Below are 26,908 nucleotides of genomic sequence, written 5' to 3' on the forward strand. Positions count from 1 at the left end.
ATGTTGATACAACAATGAGTTTGACTTGTGACCAAAGACTTTTTACAAACTCAGTTGTTAATGAGGATAAACCAAACCCACCTCAAAAAGCATTTGATCTCATGCATATCACGTGCTCCTTTAACTGGCTCCTACCATGACCTTCTCGACTCGAATATATTCTCTCATCAATAATGACTATAATATCCCCTAATATTACAAAACAAGCATTCATCCGGATTTATGCAAATTCTGAATGGCATATGGAATACTTTTTTTAAATATTATTTTATGTCAAGATATGGAATCCGATTGATCAACAATACCCTTATTTTAGCTTAACAACTACTTGTTCTCCAAGGATTCGATTCTTTTTGTTTTGGTTAGAGGTTGAGTAACCTCTGATTTTATTTAGGACGCTGTTTGAAACGAGGATGTTAGTCTACTTCTCTAGAACGTTGTATTTATTTCGAGTTCATAAATAAATATATGGAGTATATATATAGTTGTACACGTATACAAGTCAACAAAGGCATAGTTGTTTCTATAACACGCAATAATTGAATTTCAGAATGATACCTCACCCATTTTTGTCCTTTTCATTTCAAATCTAAGAAGAAGAAGAAAAAAGGAGCAATGTGGCAGTAATGCCAGCTTTCACTTAACACTTCCTTACCGAGCAAACTTCAACCGACGAACTCATGATTTTTTTACCTCAATTTGCATTTCATTCCTTCCTTTGCTTTGTGTTTTATTTCTATCATTACCTGCTTCTGCATTTCCCTTTCAAGAAATGAGGTCCTTGAGAAGGACACTTGCTTTCAGTGTCTTTCCTTCTTGCTTTCAGTGTCTTTAATAAGGCTAGGTTCCCAGCTCAGTTTTCTCCACTGCGTTGTCGGTTGTCGGTGGCCGTGTCAATAAGACCAAAATGCCATTGCAACTTCACCGCTACTAAAATAAGACCACAAGGTTATTTTAGTACTTTCACTACTAAAATACCTTCATTTATATATTCCTCCTCCTATTCATTAATGGGTTATGAAATAAATGCACTCTCTCCAAACAAATCCCACTAGCCGTTAAGTTAATTAATTAATTATATGAAAACGGAAACTATTTTAATTTTAATATTATGAATATATATATATATATATATAGCCTCGATTTCTGTAATTACAGGGGTTCAAGAGATTTGTGGTACACACTCATCATTGTATGTTAATCTAACGATTTAAAATTTTTTCTTAAAATGAGTGCAAGAATGAGTGAATCGTTGAATTTACATCCAACGGTGAGTAACCACAAACCTCGTGGACCGCTGTAGTCTAAGAGATCGATATATATATATATATTGATTTGATATTAATGCTAATAATGAATAGTCAAAATGTATTATGCACCCAATCTTGTCCTCGTTCAACCTTCACAAACGTTATCCTTGAAAGTAGCCAGCCAAGCTAGTTAAGCCAAGCCAGTCAGCCGAGTACCGGTTAGGGTTGGTGAAAGACCAGCAGTAGCCGGTAATACCTACGGCCCAAATACTAGATATTCTCTCTTACCAAACTCCGGAATTATCTCATCCCTGGATTCGCTCACATCCAACGGCTGAAACTTTTTTATGCTTTTAAGCTACCTTTCGCAACCGTTAGATGGTTGATGACAATCCGAAACGGACGATCCCGGTAAACCGGTTTGGTGAGATTGGATCTATAAATAGCGGATAAGAGGAAATTAAGGCTCCAAAAAGACGTTTGTAGTCGTTTAAGTTCCGCTTTCTCTGCGTTAGGGGTCTGGTTCGAAAAGCACAGCCTCCTTCTTCCCTCCAACTTCTTAAGAGTTTCAGATCTGCGCTTCAGAGGTACCATTTTCGCGCTCTTTCCTATGAATTTTTGCTTTTCATGTCTTTATGTTTTGTGGGTTCACTATAATGCATGCAGATCTGGTGGTTTATATGGTTTTGGTTTGGAAATATGAGAGATCTTAGAGGCTTGCTGTCGTTTTTGTTATCATTTGCCTCGGTTGCTTGTGACCGACAAGTCAAATTGAAGTCGTAGAATTTTATGTAGTAAATTTTGCAGATCTGGTGACCTCTTCATTTCATTTGCTTGTAATCTACAGATTTTGGGTATTTGATTTTCATTGTGTTGCTTATTTAATGAGTACTATTACGTATTCTGAAGATTGGTTTGAGACTGGTGTCATTATCAGAACAACCCTGTTTAATGGTTGATATTTTTCCCAAACAAATCCCTTTTTCTTGAAGATGACCATGATGTTCTAGTTCACTCAATTATTAGGATGTCAATCTGTTTTAGGGATGTAGATTCTATTCAGCCTTATGTCTGATCTGATGTTATTCTTTAGGGATGTGGTTGTTCTTTGTTTGTTCACTCTGTATTTGCTTTTCTGGGAATAATACTTTTGTAAAAGTATAATTGATATGTTTGCCACCAATTTCAAACTTTTTATGACATTTATTCTTTCACTTTGTTGGAGCTATTGACTTTTCTTTGTTGCATAAAGTATACTACGGTGGGTACCCTGCTTAGCTTGATATTAAGATGTCTTGTTATGCTATTGTGATGTGTAGAGAATGGAGACTTTCCTATTCACATCTGAATCCGTGAACGAGGGTCACCCCGACAAGCTGTGCGACCAGATCTCTGATGCAGTGCTCGATGCCTGCCTTGCCCAGGACGCTGACAGCAAGGTTGCCTGCGAGACATGCACCAAAACCAACATGGTCATGGTATTTGGAGAGATCACCACCAAGGCCAACGTTGACTATGAGAAGATTGTTCGTGAAACTTGCCGCAACATTGGATTTGTTTCTGATGATGTAGGTCTTGATGCTGATAACTGCAAGGTCCTGGTTAACATTGAGCAGCAGAGCCCGGATATTGCCCAGGGTGTCCATGGTCACTTCACCAAGAAACCTGAGGAGATTGGTGCTGGTGACCAGGGTCACATGTTTGGTTATGCCACTGATGAAACCCCTGAATTGATGCCCCTTAGCCATGTGCTCGCCACCAAGCTTGGTGCTCGCCTCACTGAGGTTAGGAAGAATGGTACCTGCCCCTGGTTGAGACCTGATGGCAAGACCCAAGTGACTGTTGAGTACTACAATGAAAATGGAGCTATGGTTCCAGTGCGTGTCCACACTGTCCTCATCTCCACCCAGCATGATGAGACTGTCACAAACGATGAGATTGCTGCTGACCTCAAGGAGCATGTTATTAAGCCTGTTGTCCCAGAGAAGTACCTTGATGAGAAGACAATCTTCCACCTTAACCCCTCAGGCCGCTTTGTGATTGGTGGCCCTCACGGTGATGCAGGTCTCACTGGACGCAAGATCATCATTGACACTTATGGCGGTTGGGGAGCCCATGGTGGTGGTGCTTTCTCTGGAAAGGACCCTACCAAGGTGGATAGGAGTGGTGCTTACATTGTCAGGCAGGCTGCCAAGAGCATTGTAGCAAATGGGCTTGCTCGCCAGGGCCCTTGTGCAGGTCTCCTATGCCATTGGTGTGCCTGAGCCATTGTCGGTCTTCGTCGAGACATACGGAACTGGAAAGATTCCAGACAAGGAGATCCTTAAAATCGTGAAGGAGACCTTCGATTTCAGGCCTGGAATGATCACCATTAACCTGGACCTCAAGAGGGGTGGGGGCGGAAGGTTTTTGAAGACGGCTGCCTATGGACACTTTGGAAGGGATGACCCCGACTTCACCTGGGAGGTTGTGAAGCCCCTCAAGTGGGAGAAGCCTCAGTCTTGAGCTTGAGATTGAACAAGTCATGTCCCTGCTGTTGGAAGGCTTTGCATTAATTGGCACTGGATGAATAATTCGTGTGTTTACTTGCTGCTGCAGCTCTACACTCTAAAACAAATTTCTAATGTTCTAATTTCATACTTTTGAAGGTCCCTTTTTCTATTATTTGTTTTTGGTTTATCTTCTTATTTCATTTTTCTGTAATATGTTGTCTTCATCACCAGTGTCTCTACTCTATAATGAAAGAGAATTTTGTTCAAATTGATGGCACGCTTATTATATCCACCAGCAGGGCAGTTTAGCTATCCAATTCCGAACTAACTCAAAATTAAATTTCATGCTCATACATTATACATTGATGAAGCGGACTTGTAACACAGAAAGAAAATAATAAACGAGTTGTTGCTTTGCTCTCTCTCTCTCTCTCTCTCTCTCTCTCTCTCTCTCTCTCTTCTATTTGAGCTTACAATTTGCCCTTGTCGGCCATAACACCCTCTTAGGGTTCCCCCACATCGCATTTACGTGTTTATGGGTTGGCTAGAGATTTAATTGGATGTTGAGATCAAATGGGGAATGATCAAAGTAGATCATTACAAGATTTTATTTTATTTTTACCATCATTCGAATGGCGGTAATTATGTTGGGACTTCTATTTGACTTTCGTAATTATGTTGGAGTTGGGATATTTCTGAAAAAATAGGACAGAATCAGAATGTATCTTATCTTGCAACTTTGAACATAAAATCAGGGTTACTTTTTTACTTGTCAAATACTTATTTTCCGAGGTTTAGATTTATTGTTTATTTATTTTCACTTTATCTTTTTATTTCACTTTTTTCTTTTTTTATCAATCGATAAAAATACCATTAATAAAATACAAATTTATAAATAAACCTAATCTTAGACATGTATTTATAAAAAAAAATCCAAACACTATTTAAACATAGAAACACATCCAAAATCAACTCCAAAATCAACAATTATATATTTTTTAGGTGTGTTTATAAATGGGTTTTGAGTGTGTGTAATGATGGGTTTTGAGTGTGTTTGAGTTTTTTTATAATTTCAGCCCCTATTTTAGATGTTTTAGTGAAACTCCCTAAAATAAAAGTCGAAAGAAAAGGCTCAATTACTATAGCACAGACCATTCTAGGCCATTAAAATTGAGCCGTGGTTAATAAGCTGAGCTGAGTGAAAATGAACGGTTTAATTTAGTCCAAGTTGGGAGACCATGGATGCATATAAAGAGGCTGACCAGGAGGAGAGGAGTCTGGACTGGTAGATTAATAATTTAATATTATTACTGAAAATGCAAATTAGAATTTAGACAAGAGTCAATAATCGTCAAAATAACAACTAGAAAAAGATTTACAGCAGCAAACAAACAAAGCAACCGATGAAGATGATCCTCTCGTCTCACACTGCATACTCACAACCGCCAACAGCTGCCATACATCACATCACGTTAAGCAATTAATTATATATAATTAAGGAGAATGAGAACGACGAAGAAGAAGCCAAAATGAAAGATTAAAACGTACATACATGGGTTCAAAACGACTAAGCCGGTGCCATTAGAGCATCTCCAGCAGTCGGGCTAGGGGAAAGGCTGCGACGCCGAGTTCACTCGAGGCCCGTAGCCTTTGGTGGCGGGTCCCACGAGCCCGAGGAAGCCCAAGGGCAAGTCTTGTCCGGTGCCACGTGGCGCGACGGGACTCTCCGATGGAATTTTTCCAATCCGACGGTCCTCCTTTTTGGCTAAAAAAATCGAAAAAAATCTGAATTTTTTTTTAAAAAATACCCAAAAATTCTGTATTTTTTCTCTATAAATACCTAACCATTTTATTTACTTTCCACACTAAAATCTTCATACAATTTCTTCTCCATCCCATATTTTTTACTCTTTACTCACATTATTCACTTTCCACACCAATTCTTCATACAAACTTTTCTCCTTCCAATTTTTTTGTTCATCTCCACTTACATTTTTCACTTCCACACCAATTCTCCATACAAACTCTTCTCCTTCAAATATTTTTTACTCTCTTTCTACTACTTTCCATTTGTATAAAAAAAAACAAATGGCATCTTCTATTGAAGTCGGAGGCTCGTGGTCAACGAATGAAGATATTGCGTTGTGTCAATCTTGGGTGAACATTAGTCATGACCCTATCACGGGTAATGAGATGAAGTTTCATCACATGTGGAGCAAAATTCATGGAGAATTTTGTCAAAGATCGGGTTCTATTTGGACCGAAATGGCGTTGTCTAGTAGATGGAAACTTCTTAATAAAGAGTTAGGGAAATGGAGAAATGCCTTGACAAAAGCAAAGGCGAACATTCAAAGCGGTCAAAATTTAACCGATGAGGTAAAATATTTATAATTGCCATTTTAATCAATTCAATGTCACTTTTTTTATTGCATATTCTATTTGTTTTTCTTGCATAATTTCTTTTTTCTTGGTGCACCTTTAATTTGTCCATATTTTCTTGCATAATCAATTTTATTTTTGCATTTCAAAATAGTTTATATTTTCTTGCATAATAATTTTTGTTTCTTGCACTTCCAATTATTTATTTTTAATAGATGGTACAAGCACAAATGTGGTTCGGTGCCATGGGGCAAGGCAAAAAAAGTTTCGTGCATTTCCAATGTTGGGAAATTGTGAAGGATTGTTCGAGATTCAAAATTATTCCCACCGGTCCGCCGGTTGTGATGAATGAGACGCCACTCCACGATTCAACATCAACCGATTCTCCATTGGACTCCCCAATGGAAACGGAGTCACCATTTGTGCCACGTCCGCCAAGACCTATTGGGAGAAAGGCGGCAAAGGCCAAGAGAGGGGCCACTTCGACCAATGATTGTGTACAATTATTGGAGCAAATAGCTAAGAGCGCCTCACTAAGAATGAAGAGAGACTTGAAAAGAGATGAAATGGACAAGGCACGAGAGGAAGCATTTGTTCTCCAACAACAAATGGCACAAGAAAAAGACATAGAGGATAGAGAGATTAAAATCATGGCTATGGATACGAGCCATATGTCTCCCGAAACAAAGGCTTATTGGAAGCTACGACGAAGAGATGTGATGAGGAAAAAACTTTTCAATGACGACGGACCTAGCAATACGGATTGGTTAAATGATGAAAACCATTAGGAAGCAATTGAAACACCTTTGCCATATGTTGTATTGTTGTATTGTTGTATTATCCTTTAAGTTGTTGTATTGTTGTATTTTCCTTTCATTTGTTGTATTGTTCCCTTATCCTTTAATTTGTTGTATTGTTCCCTTTTTATTCAATCAAAAAAGCATTAAATTAAATGATTATTTATTAAAAACATTTGAGCATCAAAACAAATATTAATTCAAAAAAACCTTCATTGATTGCAAACAACATACAAAACAAACCATACATAAAAGCATAATAATAAAAAGCCTAATTCCAAAAAAAAAACCACACACAAAATTAAGTATAATTAAAAACAAGGCATAAGTCCAAACAAAGCACTAATCTTGACTTCATCCATTGTGATTGCCTTTCATCTCCCACAAGTGCTCGATCAAGTCACGTTGACGTATCTCGTGAACATATGAAGATTGCATTTCTTGATACCGATCAATCATGGGGTTGTTGAATTGACCATCCCGAAGTATGGGTTCGGGCTCCAGTGGTAGTCCATTTGGTCCAATCGGCCTTTCATATATTCTTGTCAACGATGTGTTCATTGGATCGGGTTCAAACACCTCTTGAGCATCATAGTCATACTCATCCTCCACAATCATGTTGTGAAGGATGATGCAAGTCATCATAATACTCCGCAGCACCTCCTCATCTAGCATCCGAGCAGCACCTCTAATAATTGCCCAACGAGCTTGCAAGATACCGAAACACCTCTCCACGTCTTTCCTGTAACCTTCTTGAAAGGAAGCAAAGTTTCTTTCCTTCTCGGATTGGGGATTCGGAACTGTTTTCACGAATGTCGTCCACCTAGGATAAATTCCGTCGGAAAGGTAGTACGCACCAGAGTAAACGGTATTGTTGATTTGGTACGTGACACAGGGAATGACCTCGCAGATACCTCATCGAACACCGGGATTGACCAAGGGCGTTGAGGTCATTCGAGAACCGGACAACCCCGAAGAAGGCATGCCAAACCCAACAATCGAATGAAGCTACGGCCTCCAAAATTATACTTTTTTGGCCCTTCCGATTCCCGTACTCCCCTTGCCAAGCAAGTAGGATGCAGTTCTTCCACTGCCAGTGCATACAATCGATGCTTCCAATCATTCCTGGAAACCTCGGGCCTCGCCTTTTTGTAGAAGCCGTTGCAGGTCTCTTGGCGTTGGTTTGCGAAGGTACTCCCTCGTGTACAAATTTTCCACTGCATCACAAAATCTCACCAAGCACTCTAGGACAGTAGATTTTCCCATCCTTGCAATCTCATCCACCTGCTCTGCAGATGCCCCATAAGCAAGCATCCGCAAAGCGTCGATTTTGCTCCGGGATAAGACCTAAAGCTCCAACAGCATCATGCTTTTGAATGAAGTATGTGTCGTAATTACAAATATCATGCATGATTTTTTGGAACAAATGTGGTTGCATTCTATATCTTTCTCGAAACTTAGAAGCAGGATATAACGGATTTGGGATAAAATAATCCTCCATGAGATTCTTACCCCGAGACTCCCTATGTCTGTCCACATTCGGGGCACGAGGACGACGGTTTTGCCTTGATTGATCCATCATACACACCGCTGCTGCAAGCAGTAGTTCCTCTTCTTCATCGGCTTCCCGATCTTCTTGAGCACGTCTACGCCTTGTTTCTTCCCTTTGTTTCTGTTGCCTCTCCAACACCCTCAACAAGTTTGACATTGAGAGTAGAATGTGTTTTCTACAATCTGAGAAATGAAGGAATAGATAAGAGATGGTGTGAGGGGTTTGAAAATCAGGTCTAGTTTATAGACGGATTTAGAAGATTGAGATGACACGTGGCACAATTTGAGAGGATGAAAATCTTATCAAAAATCTGAGATTAAATTTTTTAAAAATATCTGAAAATGTTATCTGACATTTGACACGTGGCACAATTGTAGAGGGTGAAAATCTTATAAAAATCTGAGATTAAAATTGTTTAAAAATATCTGAAAATGTTATCTGACATTTGACACGTGGCACAATTGTAGAGGGTGAAAATCTTATCTAAAATCTGAGATTAAATTTTTTAAAAATATCTGAAAATGTTATCTAACATTTGACACGTGGCACAATTTTAAAAGGAATTTTCTTTGAATAATTTTTATTAAAATCTAAAATACTGAAAATTAACTACGAAACTTTAAATGCCGTTTTGGAAGGCCAAACGACCTCAAAATACCAAAATCCATCATACATCACGGCAAAGCCGTGAGTTTGACTCGTGGCGTCGTTCCCTTTCCGAAATGGTATTTTGCGTCCTAATCGGAGTTCGGACGACAAATCTGCAAATTCCCACTACGCCCTTTTTCTAACTCAAGCGATAAAATCTGACATTTGTTCTACATCAGACGTGGCACAATTTTAGAGGGTGAAAATCTTATCCGAAAATTTAATTACAAAAGATTATCAAAATTAATGGTTTAAACTATAAAAAAATAGAAAATAAAATACAATGAATAGTAATTGCCTTAGACTTGCCCTAGACTTTGCCCTTGTGGGTGGAATTAAATGCAAAGGCTGATACTATTCACGTGAATAAGTAACAGCCCTTACTTGCCCTTACCCTAGACTTTGCCCTTGTGGGTGGAGATGCTCTTAAAGTAGCAGTCCCAAGGGTGCTTCCCAGTGGCCTTCTAAAAGAGGTTCATGGCAACTGAAGCATGCGATACTGCATTGTCTGGCCTGAAGCAACTGCCACCTGGCTGAATGGCCCTACAGTCAATTCCTGCTTGCCCGCAGCTATAATCAATATTCTGGTAAAGCTTTTCAACATCTGTCGATGGCATAGCTATGCACCATGTAGCTCTAGCTGCTGTCCCACTGTTTCCGATATCCTACATGTACAATATTCAAATTTCATTCCACATGTTACAATATAAAACAAACAAACACATCTCTCTTACAAGCAATGGTTTAAATTATTCTAATATACGGGAAGACGAATTCGAAGGGGCGAGCTCACTGCCCTACTACGTCTCATCAAATCTCTTTTAAAAATATTAAACTGCACCAACACCTTTTATTACCTGATCATCTTGAGTAGCAAAGTTCCTTTTGACTCTGCAAGGTGAAAGGCAACCCAGAGTTAGAGGTGTACAAGTAATTCCTGCAAGTGACAATGTGCTTGCATGCATTGACTAAGGCAGAGAGAGCAAAGCAGCGCAGATAATATTACAAATAAAAAGTAGTAATTAATTTTGAATTGTGCACCTGTGCAAGCAGCAAAGCAAAGAAGAAGAGCTAAGCCCATTGTGACTCTGAGCAATGCCAAAGGCTCCATTTTATTTTATGTCTCTCTCTCTCAAATATCAAGTCACACAGAAATGAAGAGAAGAGAAGAGAAGAGAAGAGAAGCTTATATTTTCATGAGGTTGAAGGGGGCCGACAAATTTGTCATAATGATATGTACGGTTATACATGCAGTGCAGGGCAATAGTGAAAAAGAAGAGTCTGGTGGACTGGGATTTGGTGGAAAAGTAGGCAAAATTGAATAGTTTATTTATTTATTCAAGGAATAAGGGACATGTGGTGATTTGGTTTTGTTGCATGCAGTCCATTTGTCATGCATGCGTGATGCGTCCATTTTCTGATTTCCTGATTTCCAATGCTCACGCACTGCCCTTTGCATCTCTATACCACAATGTACAAGCATTATATCTGGTTAATTTCAATTTCTGGTGTGTAACTTTTATGCTAGAAGAAAAAACACACGCATAGAATTATACCATATGGTATGGCATGTTAAGATTGTATATCGATGAATCTATGAGTCACAATTAAGTGATCACGGACACTGTCCTTCAAATTAATTGTCTGTAAAGACTGCACAACTTAGTAGGTGTGAAGTTTTATCACAATAAGCCTTACCAATGTTGAAACAATTCACTTCTTCTTGTACATGTATTTTATTTTATGACAAATATTAAGTGGCATCTTAAAGATCAACGAACAGCAAGAAGGGTGAAGCCCAAAGAACAACCAAAGATACAATGCACAGCCCAATGTGTAGGAAAGACAAAAGGTTACTCCACATTACAAACCAAAGAACAACATAAGAGAACGAATGTTCAACAACCATAAAATCATGTATAAACTTCATTTTTCCTTCTAGAAAATCATGTATGGTACCAAAATTTGTATACAACTGAAAGTTACATTGATTATGATTACAGGAGCAAAATACATAGCATTCTTTTGATACAAATATACTAAAATTAAAAGGTTTGTAGTTCAAGTGATTTCAATTAAGTATATGCAATGACCACCAATGAATAATAACCAATAACAATATGTACCAAAGGTTCGAAAAGAAAATGAGGGTGATCAAGCCACGTGTGCAGAAAGCGCTTCCATAATCCAAAAAACTAGTAGAGTTTACACTTAAACCCGTTCCCAAGCCACAACACGCCATGGAGGAATATCAAATTTATCGGCTTTCCCACAATGAATCAAATCCATGAAAAGAAAAAGAGAGAAAGTCGTGACGAATTGACATTTATGAGAATTAACCATTTACGTTACGGGGAGACAAATTCTATCACGTGATGCGATGCGAGCCTAGCTGTGCACCCCAAAGATCTTGAACGAATCAACATCGACCACGTCAGTATGGGTTGCGCTCGAACGCGCCACTCTTTCTAGGGGGAAGCGGAGCGAAGTAGTCAAAGGGTCACATTCTCAGTCTGTCTTCTTCTGTAGCTGAGTCAAGTCTGGCCAACACCCAAAAAAAAAAAAATTTCAAAAAAAAAAATCCCAAAATATTAAAACGCGATCAAAATGTCACCTTCCCTAAATACATACATAATTGTGAAATTTGTAATACAATTTACAATCGCTTTTCGGTATCCTTATCCTACGCACCGCACTTCCTTCCCCGCCTATCCTGCGCTGCGCTTCCCTCGCCGGCTTTGGAGCTCAGATCTCTCCCTCCCTCAGACACCCACTGACTGACACACCCACCCAATACTCTTGTAATTACTTTACAAGCATCCACTTAGCTTTTCCCTCTCTTTCAGGTACGCTCACTCTCTCTCTCTGACGATCTGTGTCTTCGCTTTACTTTTTTTATTTTGTTTTGGTTGATCTCCATGTTTGATCACATACTAGATAGACAGTCAGATAGATAGATAGATAGATAGATAGATGGATAGATAGGGTTTTAAATAAAATAATGGAAATGGGTTCTCAAGGTCAGCGACTATGAATTGTTCAGTCATTGGTATTACTTTTTAGTAACTGGATTATTAATTCCTCAATTTTGCATTTCTACAATCCACCTTGCCATTTGCTCTCTTCGTTTCGTTTGCATTTTATGCTTTGCTGGTTTTAAATTTCAATCTCTTCATGTCAATCATAGTAGCAGTTTTTATTTAATTCACTAAAAAGATCTTTTTCTTTTTTGTGGTTGTGTGTGTGTGTGTGTAAAGAATCATGAGCTGCTTCGGCTGTTGTGAAGATGATGATATGCATAAAGCGACTGACCATGGAGGTCCATACATGGTCAAAAACCCAGCAGGTAATCTACTGTGCTATGCTATAGTCGAGTCGACCTGTTGTTGTGTTGCATGATTGCATCTAGGTTGATATATTTCAACTAACTATTATTTGATAGTTTCTTTTTTCCTTCAAATTTTGTTTCTTTTGCTTCATTTCTTCTTGTGTCTGTTTGTTTCTGTCACCGATTTCATCAATTCAACTGAGTCGAATTTCATCACACAGGAAATGAGGGAAGCCATCACGCCTCAGGAACTGCACCTAGGGGTGCTCAAGCTGTAAAGGTCCAGCCTATTGAAGTTCCTACTATACCAATAGATGAACTAAAGGAAATTACCGATGGCTTTGGGACAAGTGCTTTGATTGGAGAGGGTTCATATGGAAGAGTATACTATGGCGTACTCAAAAGTGGGCAGCATGCAGCAATTAAGAAGTTAGATGCCAGCAAACAACCTGATGACGAATTTCTGGCGCAGGTTTAGACAAGAGAATCTGTTGATTGTTATTGTTATTGCCATATTCAAACGAATTAATTAAAATTCATTCCTAACTTGATGAATAACTGATCCAGGTTTCTATGGTGTCAAGGCTGAAACATGACAATTTTGTTCAATTGCTTGGTTATTGTGTTGATGGGAGTTCACGTGTTCTTGCCTATGAGTTTGCATCAAATGGATCTCTTCATGATATTCTACATGGTATGTGAGAGTAAGATCAAGGTGAAAGCTTAATGATAGGATTGAGATTGATGTGTCTTGCTGCATAATCTTGTTTGATGCATTTTTTTATGTGACGAAATTAACTATGTTGTTTTGCATTATCTAAACTTCATTCTCGTTAAAACAGTTTCTTGCAGTTAGACTGTACTACTCGAGATGAGAGCTGTTGTCTTTGCTGTTTCTGGAAAATATAGTGTTCAACCTGATTATTTTTCTAATGCAGGAAGGAAAGGTGTTAAAGGAGCACAACCTGGTCCAGTTTTGTCATGGGCACAGCGTGTTAAAATTGCCGTGGGTGCTGCAAAAGGGCTCGAGTATTTGCATGAAAAGGCTGACCCCCACATCATTCATCGCGACATCAAGTCTAGCAATGTGCTAATATTTGATGACGATGTCGCTAAGATTGCGGACTTTGATTTGTCCAATCAAGCTCCTGATAATGCAGCACGTCTTCACTCTACTCGTGTGCTAGGAACTTTTGGTTATCATGCCCCTGAGTAAGCTTTTAATTGGTTCTTCAACAATTGCATTTAGCAACTATGTTGTGCATTTGCTCTATTATAAACTTGAAATGAAACAATGCTCTTTTTTTTATTGTTGAGAATCCTTTGGTGAAGAAATTAAAACTTGTAAGTTTACAATGACCAACCCCAATTCTAAAGGCGGTGTAATCAGTGTTTCATGTTTCTTTGGGAAGATTTAGATTTTTCTTCGTTTCTTTGTTTCCCAGTAATCAACCCGAGCATCAGTTTAATGTATTAATTATTCCTACTCAAAAAAGTTTTTACCAGAGTGTATGTCTTCCGCACTAATATATTCAGTAATTTTGTTTGTGGCTGTAGATATGCAATGACTGGACAGTTGAATGCCAAGAGTGATGTTTACAGTTTTGGTGTTGTTCTGCTTGAACTTTTGACTGGAAGAAAACCCGTTGATCATACATTACCAAGGGGACAGCAGAGTCTAGTAACATGGGTACTATATCTGTGCTCTTTATTCTATATTCATAGCACCTGCTATCTGTTTTTCGATTTGTAGACATGAGAATATGTTTCTTGTCAATCAAGCTGATTTTTAAAGTATTGGGATGTGTTAGGCTACACCAAAACTCAGTGAAGACAAAGTTAGGCAGTGCATTGATTCAAGACTAGTAGGAGAATACCCACCAAAGGCGGTTGCGAAGGTATTCATTGGATCATAATACATTCATATATGTTGTATGTACACATATCTACCTACATGCATATACACACAAACATGTAATTAATGGTAATTTCTTTTTGTATATGAACAAGGGTGAGGTGCTAAACTGGCATCTCTGTTATTTTTTCCCATGCATTTGTATATAGAGAGCATACCACATCATACCTACGACTGAAGACTGATGATGCGACCAAACATCTAAAACTGAAATGCTTTTGTGTCTTGATTATAGATGGCTGCAGTTGCTGCCTTGTGTGTGCAATATGAAGCTGATTTCCGCCCAAACATGAGCATTGTTGTCAAAGCTCTCCAACCCCTGTTAAACGCTCGGCAGCATGGACCCACAGGGGAAGTACCAAACTTGTGAAAATCTCTCTCTCTCTCTCTCTCTCTCTGTGTCTTCTTCCCCTCTGTCTCTGTCTATGCCTCTGAAGATGTGTCATGTGTGCATGTATGAGTAATTCAGCATGCAAATTGTAACAAGGGGATTGTTTTGAGGGTGGTGGTATATTGTTTGCACGGTGTTCTAAATGCTTCATTTTCATTTTCGAATAGAAATGTACTATATTGCTTCATTATTTGCGGTGTATTTGGTTTGTTCATAATGCAAGGGGCATTTTCTCCTAGTGACTGGACTGTTATTCTTCTTTGGATGCTTTGCTTAATCACGGTCCAATATTATTGAGAATTCAATTATTTCGGTTACATAAAAATTATTGACAAATTAGTGTTTGGTCAATAATTCAAAGCTTGATACTTTGACTAGATACAATTCATGGGTCCTATGCAAGAATTAGAATACACGTGGCCAGAGACTCAACATGTTATAACCTGTGCTACAACAACCAAGGAAACACGAAATAAAATGAACAAAAATTGTTAACAGAGTGATTGGATGGGTTGCTGCAGAACTGGTCTAGTTTGTTGTGAGGTGCAGTCGGAGTTGCAAATGATAACAAGTAAACAAGTTCCTTCTATTTAGTTGACATATGTCCATTTACTTACTTAACCCCAAATCTAAAACTTAACTTAAATAAACATATTGTTGTTTGAAAATGAAAAAAAAATAAACTTATATAAAAAAAATAAACCAAGAACCTAAAATCTAACGGCCACCCAAACTCCCCTGATAACCACCCCACAACGTTGGATATGCTCCGTTACCTACTTACTAATCTTGATTGCATCACCATTCAATTTGATGTCTGTAGCTAGTTTGGATGTGGGTTTTTGTCATTGGTTTTCTAGCAGAACGTGAAAGATGGTTTGTTCTTGAATACTATACAGTAATTAATATTTGTCCTTACAACATTGGATTTTTTAATTTGTTGATAATTTATTCTTCAGCGTTTTAAAACTTGAGATTAAGTTTGATTCTTACTTCTCTGGTGAGGGAGAGAGGGGGAGACACAAAGAGAGATATGAGGCAATCGATCCTTGGCCTATGATGAGGAGTAGGTTGGGTTGCTGCCGGTGAGGTGGTTGTTGGGGTTGGGTTTGGTGTATGGGACTTCGGTTGTTGCGGCTATGGTGGTGGTGGCTGTTGGCTTTTTGCTTGTTGCGACTATGCAAAAACACAAAAAAAAAAAAAAATCATTAAAAACACGAAAAGAAATATCACCTGCTATTAATGTAAAAACCCTTACTTACATAGTAAAAAAGAAAAACTTGGAGCTTTTTCTAATAAAAGTCATTCTATAAAGATGTCTTTATCTTGATGTCTAAGGAAAAAAAAGTTGCGTGGTGGTGCATACTCGTTTTTCCTAGCTGCCATTCTATTTGTTTCTCCGCTTAATAGCTGATTAGATGAGACATACGTTTGACAATGTGTACCACTCCAATGGGCTCGCAGTTGGTGGGTCGGTGCACGTCAAAACCCATTCACTTGTCATTAACGCTGTTTTTTCTTTGTAACGTTATCTATCTACACTTTAATAATTGATATTTCTCCGTGATGTGAGCGCATCAGTCGGTATAAACATTTCGCGGATTGAAACAAAATGCTTTTATCTTCCGTGGATACTAATTCCTTCTTTTTCGGTAAAGAGATACTCCTCATTTATGAAAATTAATTTATCGAAAAGAAATTTTTTTGTACTCTTGTTACATTATCGTTGGCAAGAATATAGAAGTTTTTACTTACATGGTAAGAAATGAAGTATTTTCTTTTATCTTGGTTGCTAAAGAAAGAAGAAGAAAGAAAAAAAAGTACGTTTGAACCTATTATTTAGAAGTTGAATAAATCAACAATTGATATGGGAAAAATAACATCGGACTTTGAGTCAACGATTTTATTCCCTTAATCCTAACTTAGTTTTAGAAAAGAAAGAGAGTATTATTCTCTTTTTTATTGCTAGTGCCCTACTGACTTGCCTAGTGGTTAAGCAATCTCTAACCCCCCCCTACCCCCGTATTTAAAGCTCAATTATTGGTGTTAATTATTTATTTATATAAATGGTAAAAAAGGTTGGCAATTGGGCAAATAGGGTTTGGGCCTGACGAGACGACGGTCATTGACCCCAAAAAGAAGAAAAAGAAGAAAAAGGAAAGTCTTGATCCAAACACAAAATCCACGTTAGAATTTGGGTCAAGCTGCCACCACCCAACCACTCTCAATAACGCAAAATTGAGGCTGTCGTTGCTGGAAAAAAAACTCCCCTTCATGACTTTAAAAAACAAAACTGAAAAGACAAAAATATTAGCCCCCGAAACACAAGGGAGGGGGTAAAATAGGAACATGGATTATTCCCGTCCCATGACCCATGAGTGGCGGTGGTAGTAAAAACATGGAACCTATTATATTAGGCAAGTAGGTAAGTAAGAATCAAGTAAAAAGAAAGGAATAAAGAAAAGACGGAGCAACGGCTGGACTCCAAACACTCCAACCCAAAAATCTCTATAGGGAGATACTACTTGAGAAGAAGAGATCAATCTCAAGAAGAGAGGAACCCAATCCAATCCATAAATCAAAACCATGGATTTGATTTTGATTTTGATTTTGAATTTTGAATTTTGAATTTTGGTGCTTTGAAGGGTTTTCAAGAATCGATCATCATCGCCGTCGTTCATAACTGAGCGGTGACCAGTCAGATCTCTAGTATTTGGAGAGCGCCAATGCGTGGGGATGTGAGCGGAAGTAGCATGGCGGCGTCGACTATGGGTAAGGCGGAGACGCAGTACGAGTACGCGAAGACGTCGGTGTGGTGGGACATAGAGAACTGCCAGGTCCCCAAGGTCTGCGACACCCACGCCATCGCCCAGAACATTAGTTCTGCTCTCGTCAAAGATGAATTACTGTGGGCCCGTCTCCATCTCTGCCTACGGCGACACCAATCGCATCCCTGCTTCTGTTCAGCACGCGCTCTCCAGCACCGGCATCGCCCTCAACCACGTCCCCGCTGGTAAAAATAATTAATTTTTATTGTTTTTTGTTTACTTGTATTATTCTTTGTATTTTTGTGTTTGATCTTCACCGGGCCCTAAATTGGAACCCTAGTAAACAGATTGCCCCTCCTGTTTTTTGTTATTGTTTTGCTTGGCCTGCTTATTTTTTTAATTTTGCGATTAGTTCATATCAAGGGTTGATTTTCTTTTCTTTAATTTTTTAATTCAAATAATTATGTGATGAGTCCATTGACTCTAATTTGATGGTATGATTTAAATTTAAATTTTTTATTTTTAAAATAAGGCTTACTTTGATATTGATTTTAGTTAATCTTGACAACCGTTACTTAAAAGTAGCAAGTGAATCAATTTGGTGCTATTTTTGGGTAATTCATAAATTGATTCAGCAACTTCTTGTTTTGTTCATGCCTAAATTGTTCAACATGTTTTCCATCCCAGATTGATGACGTATCGCCTTATTTTCCTTCTTCTTTCTCTTTTTCTTCTGTTGTGATAATTGATGCTTGTAATTCGTTCTCTGTTTGCTTTGTCCCCTCAAACTCTGTATATTCTTTTCTTTCCCTATCATTATGATCTTCATTGGCAGCTCATGGTCTGAAACAGGTGTGAAAGATGCAAGTGACAAGAAGATTCTAGTTGATATGCTGTTCTGGGCAGTAGATAACCCTGCTCCAGCCAACTACCTGCTTATTTCTGGAGACAGGGATTTCTCCAATGCTCTACACCAGTTGCGCATGAGAAGATATAATATCCTTCTGGCACAACCACAAAAAGCTTCCGCACCCCTCATAGCTGCAGCAAAGAGTGTATGGCTTTGGACGAGCCTTTCAGCTGGAGGGCCCCCACTTTCAAGTGGGGAGTCATCTCAGCTTGCGAATGGTAACCATTCTTATAACCCTGAAATGCCGCAGTACTCGATGCCTGAAGCGTTCCAGATAAACCCGCCGCCAGTTTATTATGAACAGCCTTCTATGGGAAATCAAAAGAATTCTACCAATGGAAGGGTTGGTGATAGTAAAAATAAAGGGAAATCAAATCGGAAAAACCCAAATCAACCCAACATATCAAGAGCCTCAAGTGTGCCAGTTGGGAACCAAGACGACAAGAACAATGATTACCCTTACCAATCAGAACATACACATGCAAAGCAGTTTAAGAAAGCTCCACACGAATTCTTTGGTGTTAGTGAGAATCTAGTCTCCAGTAATAGGTCTACTCCCAATTTCTTCCCTGGAAATTCTGATCCTTCAGGCGGTAATGGCAATAATTTCCTAGGTCAGCAAAACCAATATACTCCTCCGAGGCCGAACAACTTCCACATGCAACCTAATGTTGGACTGGATAATATGTTCCCTCCTAATTCTCAAAGTCATGGTTTTCGACCTATTCCTCCCAGACCTGATGGCCTTAGATTTTCTTCAGCCCCACCTACGAATATGCCCGATATGAGTAAGCTAAATGTCTCCGAGTACAGCAATTATGCTCAAAATTCGCAAAGGTTCCCCCATCGAAATGGAGACGAGTTTAGTAGACCCAGGTCTAGCGAGTCACTAAATTCAGCTAGCCCATATGCACCTCATAAGGGCCATAATTTGCAGAGTGGCCAGGGGTTTCATCATGATTCTATGAACAACAGGTATCCTCGGGGTTCTGATTATCTGTCCTCTCAATCCTCCCCTGCTGTTGCAAACAACATTCCTAGTAATGGCATTTGGGGAACTCAAGGCTGCACACCATCTGAATATGTTCAAGGCCTTATTGGCGTTATTTTACTAGCCCTAAACACCTTGAAAGTTGAAAAAATTATGCCTACTGAAGCAAACATAACCGATTGCATTCGTTATGGTGATCTGAAACACCGCAATACCGATGTAAGGAAGGCCTTGGATTACGCAATAGAGCAACATATGGTAGTGAAGCAGAGCCTTGGTGCACTTCAGTTGTATGTTGGTAAAAATGAGCAATTATGGAAGTGTGTGAACCCTATAGGTGGTAATCTTAATCATTACTCTAAAGCCACATGGGATCAGATACAGAACTTTCTGAGTTCCTCAGATGGACGATCAGCAATAATGGCTTCTCAATGCAGGTAAGTGTTAATGATAGATTCTTAGTCAGATGCTTATGGTTCCTGGAATGTCGAGTTTTGACCATGGTTTTCTTCTCTGCAGATATGAAGCAGCAATGATTTTGAGAAAGGCATGCTCAGAAGGGCTTGCTTTGGGCAATGTACTTCAGATCTTGAATATGATAGTCAGCATGAAGAAATGGATCACTCATCATCCGTCAGGATGGCAACCGATTTCTATTACCCTTGAAGAGACTAAAGCGGAAATGGGTGCTGAACCTGGTACTTGATTTAGTCAACAACTCCCTAAATAGAGATAAAGTGGCTCTAAGATGGTTAGATTAGAGAATATTATCAGTTTATTGAGACCTTGATCAACTGTGTTTACTTCCGAAACAAAATACAGTTGAGTATCTGAAGAACTAAGGGGGATGGAAACCTTTACATTTTGAACCAAGTAAGTAGGACTAGGTGTCTTTTCCTCTTCTTTTTTTATTCTTTTTTTCCCCCTTTTTCTTTCATACTCTATGGGGTACTCAATGAGCTTCTAAAGAATGGGTAAAAATGCTGCTAATGGAAGATGCGTATTAAACAATTAGAAGCTACCTAATTTACGAAGTTGATTGTACCAGCATTATTGTGAGCCTTTTTGTCCATTACAAAATCAATGGATCGTTCTGCCCAAAGCCGTGCTTCTAAGTAAGGAAGAATGTCAGGAATGGAATCAGGAAGTGGTGGTATCATGTTTTATCATATGAATGTGTAGGCAAGATTATGTAGGTTCTGGACAAGTTTCAGCATGTTCTACCTGGATCAGGGCTTATGTGATTATATATTGCAGACTTTATTATTCAACTGCCATGCAGATGAGCTCTATTGATGACTAGTACATAATCAGGTATCTGAGATATAGTTGTTCGAGTTCTATGTTGGTTAATTGATGAGAAAGTTTGCAGACGAAAAAGCATGAAGCAACTTCATAGACATTGAAGCCGCATTTTGACGTATATTCATTTAAGAAGGTATCCTGATGGGACTGCATTTGTGGTTCAGGAGGCTGCCAAGGTAAAGCTATCCTACAAGCCTTTAGGCATGCATGCGATTTCTGGAACCTGGTGTGGCTATATACATGCTTGGATGTTGCAAGTAAATTTAGGTTGAGTTTTATGTATCGTATTTGACACTGTTTGTTTTAAAAATATTATTGGAGAAGAAAGATGTGTAATTGCTTGCTTTCGTTTTATTCATCCTTTTATATTTGTTGTCTGCAACTCAAGCTTCGTTAGTGGGTTCCTGGCTTGGTCCTGGAACTCAACTAGGAAGCGTGCTGAATAAATTTATGTATTCTATTCTCTACTACTATGTAATTTGCATTTGCAAAATTCTATGTAGTTTTTTGAATTCCAAAGCTCCTTGGTTTTCCTGATTTCCACCAATTCAGGTTACTTGCAGATTTGTGGTAGCGATGTTTTTGTGTGTGTTCAAGGTGGGGAAGAACCCTGCAGCGTGGGTATGAGGTGCAATCAAATGCATGCGGTGGATTGACCAGTCCAGTTCTCTTGCAAATTATAATAACTAACTCATCAAAATGAAAGTAGAAATGGTTGCTTCCAAAGAAAAGGACCGAATATATTCCTTTCCTTTTCGCTATTTATTTTCATATGTATCAAATTAAGGAGGTCGTGACTCATAATGTTGGCATATCAAATAATGTGTGCATATCGTCAACAGCCTCTGGAAGTCAACCAACCTCCCGTCGTGTCACGTCACACGTGTGGCTCTGAACCCTTTCTGTGACCATTCATTCGGGCACCGGGGGAGGATTCCTCAACTGATGTACTCATCACCATTTATTCATTTTTACTCTTTCAGTTATTTTTTCATCTTTTCGTCGTTAAATAAAAAAGTTTATTTTTCCAAAGCGAAATAGGTTCTGACCCCCTAAATTAATGTGAATGTCATTTCTTATGCCACCGGCCACATTGTCAATATCATTTCTTAAGGCACACATTTGGCACAAGAAATGACAACTACTATGTTTGACGCAAGACAAACCCAACAAACAAACTGGTGCAATGCATTGGTGATGGGTAATGTAGTTTAGAGACAAGACCTGCCAAACAATAGGAATAACATTAGTCCTAGTACATTCATTGCCTTGTCTTGTGTTGGAAATTGGCCAGCATATCTATCCCCGCGACTGCCACCCAAAAGCCGGTCAACCATGCAAACTTAACCTCCATTCAGTTGCATGCACACCTAATTTGGGTAAATCGTTGCACTATATTACCCATGCACACCCTACCTCGTTTCTCCGTAGACAGAAAAGAAAGAAAGAAAAATTTAACTAGGATTATTCCCTCCTCTCATCTCTCTCAATAGTTTTCTCTCCGATCCGCCGCATCATGTTTTAGTTCCCGAGCTATCGCTGTAGGGAATAAGCGGTTCGGAGGGACATCGAAAGGTAAAGAAAACGGAAACCAAAAAAACAGATAGAGCATGGCTCTTAATAAGAAAGTAGTTGTATCAGGGATTTCTCTGATACTTGTAGTGGGCGCGGTCATCGGAGCCGTGGTGGCGATCGTCCACTACAATAAGAAACCTAAAGGCGAGTCCTAACAGCGCAGCAGAAGATGGTGACCCAAATCTGTAACTACACCGACTTTCAACCGGAATGCCAGAGGAGCCTCGGCCCCGTCGCACAAAACAACAGTGCCGACTACAAGGACTACGTCAAGGCCGCGCTGCTGTCCATCTCCGAGGAGGCCAAGAAGGCCTTGAACATGTCCGAGTCGCTCTTGGTGGAGGCCCAAAACGGCACCAGCTCCAAGAAGTCGCTCGAGGAGTGCAAGGAGATGTTGAAGGAAGCCGTGGCGGAGCTGCAGGCCGTGTTCTCGTATGTGGGCGATGCAGACTTGCACACCATGGAGGACCGCGTAATGGAGCTCAAGGCCTGGATTGGAAGCGTCATCAGTTACTCCACCACGTGCCTTGACATCATTGGAGACGACGACAACAAGATTTTTGAGGCGTTGAAAGATCCCATAGGCAACGCCTCCGCCATCACCGACAACGCTCTGGCTATTGTGGGTGAGATCGGCAGCATCCTCGGACTGTTCGGAATGAAGATAAACGACAAGGCCTTGAGAAATCTCGGCACTCAACGCCGACTTTTGGAAGACGAGCTTAGCAGCGACGGGAGGTCCCCGAGCTGGTTCTCGGCCTCCGACCGCAAGCTGATGGCGTTGCAAGACAACGGAAAGCTGAGGCCTCACGCCGTTGTGGCCAAGGACGGAAGCGGGAAGTACAGCAGCATTAACGCGGCGCTTAAAGCGTACCCGTACGGACAACAAGGTCGGTACATTATCTACGTGAAGGCGGGAGTGTACCAGGAGTATGTTACGGTGGACAAGAAAATGACCAACGTATACATGTACGGCGATGGGCCCAGGGCCACCCTGGTCACCGGACAAAAGAGCGAAGCAGGAACAGGAGACAAAATCTCCACCAGCGGTACATTCCAAGTGTTTGGGGCCGGCTTCATTGGGAGGTCCATGGGGTTCAGCAACACGGCGGGTCCCCAGGGAAGACCCGCCGTTGCTCTGCGTACAGTTGGTGACCAAATCGCCTTCTTCAACTGCAGGATCAGCGGGTACCAAGACACCCTGTACATGCAGGCGGGACGGCAGTTCTTCCGCAACTGCGTCATCTCAGGACACGTGGACTACATCTTCGGGGACGCTCGGGCATTCATTCAGAACTCGTTGATCATTGTGAGGAAGTCGTCGATCCCGGAGCAGAACCAAGTGTTCATCACAGCTCCCGGCAGGCAGTACTCTCACGAAATCGGTGCGATCATCATCCACAACTCGAGGATTGTGCCGGAGCAGAAGCTGCTGCCGACGAGGTTCCAAGTGAGGACATACTTAGGGAGGCCGTGGAAGCCGTACGCCAGGGCTGTGTTCATGGAGAGTACTTTGGCAGACTTCATCAGGCCCGAAGGTTACAGCGCTTGGGACGGGAAGGCCGGGAACACGGAGCACGCCTTCTTCGGAGAGTACAAGAACCGCGGGCCAGGCGCCAATCTTGCCAAGAGAGCCAAGTGGAACGGTGGCTTCTACGGTGAAATGGACAGGGCTACCGCGGAGAAGTTCACAGCTGGGCCAGCGCTGCTGGCTGATCGCTGGTTGAAGTTCGCTAACATTCCTTACACCCCAAGCTTCATCCATGCTGACTCCTAATCAAAAAAAGGGTCTTTTATTAATTAGCTAATTAATTAATGGGATGGGCTAATTGAGTCTAGAGAGAGAAGAAGAGATCGAGTATGCGCATATACGTATACATATACATAGGTATATATCTATGTAGCGCTAGCTCTCTCCATATATGTGTATGTGTATGTGTATGTGTATGTGTATGTGTATGTATATGTATGTATATATCGATCTTAATTAAATTAATTTATTGACGTGCATCTTGCATTGCTTATGTCTTCCTCCGTGGCCACCATTGAGCACGTCAATTAAGAATATACCATCTAATTCCCAGATAAATTACAAAACTCTCTTCCATCCTTTATCAGGCCAACAAACAAGCATAATCCAACTCCTCCAAGGCTCATCATCAAGGTCATATCGTCACTGCCTCAAAGTTCATCAAATGATTCAAGGTGAAAGCTTGAACAACATGTTCAATGGAAATGATCAAGAGCAGCAAGGCTTTTGGCTATGTATATGTTCCCAGCAGCACCATTTTCATTAATTGAATCAACCCCCCTGCAGATTATTCTCAAGCAATTATCTCTATATGAAAACATAAAAGGAGACATAAAACAGAACAGAAACAGAGCAGCGACATTATTTCTGAGGCTGTGAGTGAAGGGAAGTGGAAACCTGTCAAAGTGGCAAGACTCCCTCAATAATAATTCAAGCCTTGATTCGGAGATCAAGTTCTTTAACTCATAATTTGGGAAGAAACCTTGGTGTTCCCTTGGTGCATTCCAGAAGTCTCAGAGCAAGCTGGAAGCTTGGAAGGCTAACTCTGTCTCTTGCTGGCAGTCACTCTCATACATGTCACATCATCCAAAACCATCTTTTGCATCCAAGCATGGTTTGCACTAGTTTGTCAAAGTGCTCATGCATAGTTATTATTAATAAGAGCCGAAGCCATGTCTTCATCACTTAATTAGACTTCCATGTACTTCAACTCAGTAAGTATCTTGTTGAACTCATTGATGTGACCCTCTTTCCATCATGAACTTCCAAAATTTCTTCTCGAGTCTTCAACGATTTGTGAGAGATTTCTGTTGGAAAAGCAATTCTGAAGCTTCGCCATTATACCCTTCGTGTTAGTCTCTCATCTTGAACAGTATGCCTAAATTCTCTCGTGGCACACAACCGGATGGTAGAGCATGCCATCTCATCGAGTTCAACCCAATCTTCATTCTTCATACCATTAGATTGCAAACTCAGGTTTGAGTTTATAAGTTTCAGGTCGTGTTTGAGTTTTGTATATCAGTTTCAAATGATATGACATCACACCAACATGCTTGAAAAAAAATACACGAACGATGAGAATCAGTCTATATAGTTGTAAATAGGCTAATAAAACCTCCTCAGCAAGTTTATGTGGAGTGGTATTAGAGTCAATGGTTTGTTTGGACAAAGCAAACTGACCCCAGGTTCCTGGAACACCTTATAATATAGTTGTTGGTTGTTGGTTTACTCCGTGAACGTAAAGACAAAACTTTGTGTTTTCTCGTTTTGTCTTGATATAGATGTACATATTATGGTTATTGGTTAAAGAATTCGATGAGTGATTTGTGTGATTTGCGTGGGACTTGTTGGGGAGAAGATTAATAGTGTACAATTACATAAGTTTTTGCAAGGAATAGTCAAGGACAAAGAGAAACTTGTTAATGCTTACTCTGGATTGTTCTGGGGACAAGGATATCCAATTAGAGTGGGGTTTAGTTTTTGTTAATCCTTGATTCCTGGCAATTTAAGTTGAAAGAAATAGAGATTGCAAACTGACCTTTCACAACTTGGTATGATAAGTCGCCCCCTTGTCATTCATTATCTTCTCTCCCTCATCCAAGACAGGGCTTGCCCCACACAAACAAGTGCTTTTCCTTAGTATGTTATCTCTTAACCTAAACAAACATAAAGATAATAATCTCATCATTAGTTGTCTATTTTTCTAAACAGATCAACTCTAAGAGCCTTTTGAGTTGAAATATGGACTTCCTTCCACATCATTTCTATATTTCTCTAATCTCTACAATCTAGTTTTTTCTTTTCTTCCCCCAATTGAATCATGTAAGTTTATATATAATATACAAGGCCATGAGCAAACCCAAAAGATACGGTGCAAATTCAAATCATCTGGGTCCAGAACTGTCTGGACTGAAGGGGACAGGTTAACATATTCAATCAGGAAATTTGATTGATAAATAAAGAAACCCTCCTCCCTCCCACCACATTTCATTAGAGAGTTTGATTAATCTCTCTTTACCTGCTTAGTTTTTGGGTATTTTCACCCATTAAAAAGTCATTGAAAGTGACCCAATTCTGGATTGTGAATGCATGGACATGTGGAAAGATGAGGCCCTCCTCCATCCCAACCACACAAGTCTCTATCTTTTATTGTAAGGTAGAAAGAAACGTAGGCAATTGAAATAATATTTCAATTGGCTGTTGAGGAGATGGATCAAAGTTCTTTTCATTCTTGGTTAATAAAAATTCTAAGACTGAGTAATAAAATTATATGTGATGACTGCAGGGTCTAACACCAACTGGAATCCAATGCTAGAATTGGGAACCCAAAACAAGAAAAAAAAAGTATTGAGATTCTTGGTCTTGCAAGATATGGTTAGTGAAGTATTACTTTTTGTCAGTTTTTGATCATTGGTTTTCCAGTTTTGGCCCAAACAGATTAAAACTTGTGTTGTTATTATGTGTCAAGAGTTTATATATAAATATATATAATAGAACATATTTCTTATTTTTTATATTTCATTGGATCATGGTTTAGATCTGAGTTAAGGAGGGACAATATTCCCTGACACAAAGC

At 39.7% G+C, this 26,908-nt stretch overlaps 4 protein-coding genes across 4 annotated transcripts; all 4 read left to right on the forward strand.

Annotated features, from left to right (window-relative positions):
* Nucleotides 1-1,696: 1,696 nt before the first annotated feature.
* On the forward strand, nt 1,697-3,758 carry SAM-2 (S-adenosylmethionine synthetase 2). The gene is given in 3 exon segments (XM_008229574.3): nt 1,697-1,837; nt 2,570-3,472; nt 3,474-3,758. Coding segments are annotated over 2 exon segments (1,182 nt in total). The 5' UTR covers nt 1,697-1,837; nt 2,570-2,572; the 3' UTR covers nt 3,756-3,758.
* Nucleotides 3,759-11,739: 7,981 nt separating this feature from the next.
* Nucleotides 11,740-14,990, forward strand: LOC103327269 (Protein kinase superfamily protein). Its single transcript, XM_008229573.2, has 8 exons — nt 11,740-11,964; nt 12,376-12,464; nt 12,668-12,918; nt 13,014-13,140; nt 13,385-13,658; nt 14,004-14,136; nt 14,258-14,344; nt 14,597-14,990. The coding sequence occupies exons 2-8, from the start codon at nt 12,380-12,382 to the stop codon at nt 14,729-14,731; spliced, it is 1,092 nt and encodes a 363-aa protein (XP_008227795.2). The 5' UTR covers nt 11,740-11,964; nt 12,376-12,379; the 3' UTR covers nt 14,732-14,990.
* Nucleotides 14,991-17,345: 2,355 nt separating this feature from the next.
* On the forward strand, nt 17,346-21,245 carry LOC103327268 (uncharacterized). Its single transcript, XM_008229572.2, is given in 4 exon segments — nt 17,346-17,646; nt 17,648-17,765; nt 18,373-19,858; nt 19,941-21,245. Coding segments are annotated over 4 exon segments (1,959 nt in total). The 5' UTR covers nt 17,346-17,478; the 3' UTR covers nt 20,128-21,245.
* A 941-nt stretch (nt 21,246-22,186) lies between these two features.
* On the forward strand, nt 22,187-24,311 carry VGDH2 (VANGUARD-like protein). The gene is given in 2 exon segments (XM_008229571.3): nt 22,187-22,448; nt 22,451-24,311. Coding segments are annotated over 2 exon segments (1,740 nt in total). The 5' UTR covers nt 22,187-22,336; the 3' UTR covers nt 24,079-24,311.
* The last annotated feature ends 2,597 nt before the right edge of the window (nt 24,312-26,908 follow it).

Source organism: Prunus mume, linkage group LG4 (genome assembly GCF_029339155.1).
Source record: "Prunus mume cultivar Tortuosa linkage group LG4, ASM2933915v1, whole genome shotgun sequence".
Lineage (NCBI taxonomy): Eukaryota > Viridiplantae > Streptophyta > Magnoliopsida > Rosales > Rosaceae > Prunus > Prunus mume.

Bases quoted from the DNA above. Each gene is read 5' to 3' on its own strand.
- LOC103327269 (XM_008229573.2), top strand. From the start codon at position 12,380: ATGAGCTGCTTCGGCTGTTGTGAAGATGATGATATGCATAAAGCGACT. The intron at 12,465-12,667 runs GTAATCTACTGT...TTCATCACACAG, and splicing joins CATGGTCAAAAACCCAGCAG to GAAATGAGGGAAGCCATCAC. The intron at 13,141-13,384 runs GTATGTGAGAGT...TTTCTAATGCAG, and splicing joins TCTTCATGATATTCTACATG to GAAGGAAAGGTGTTAAAGGA.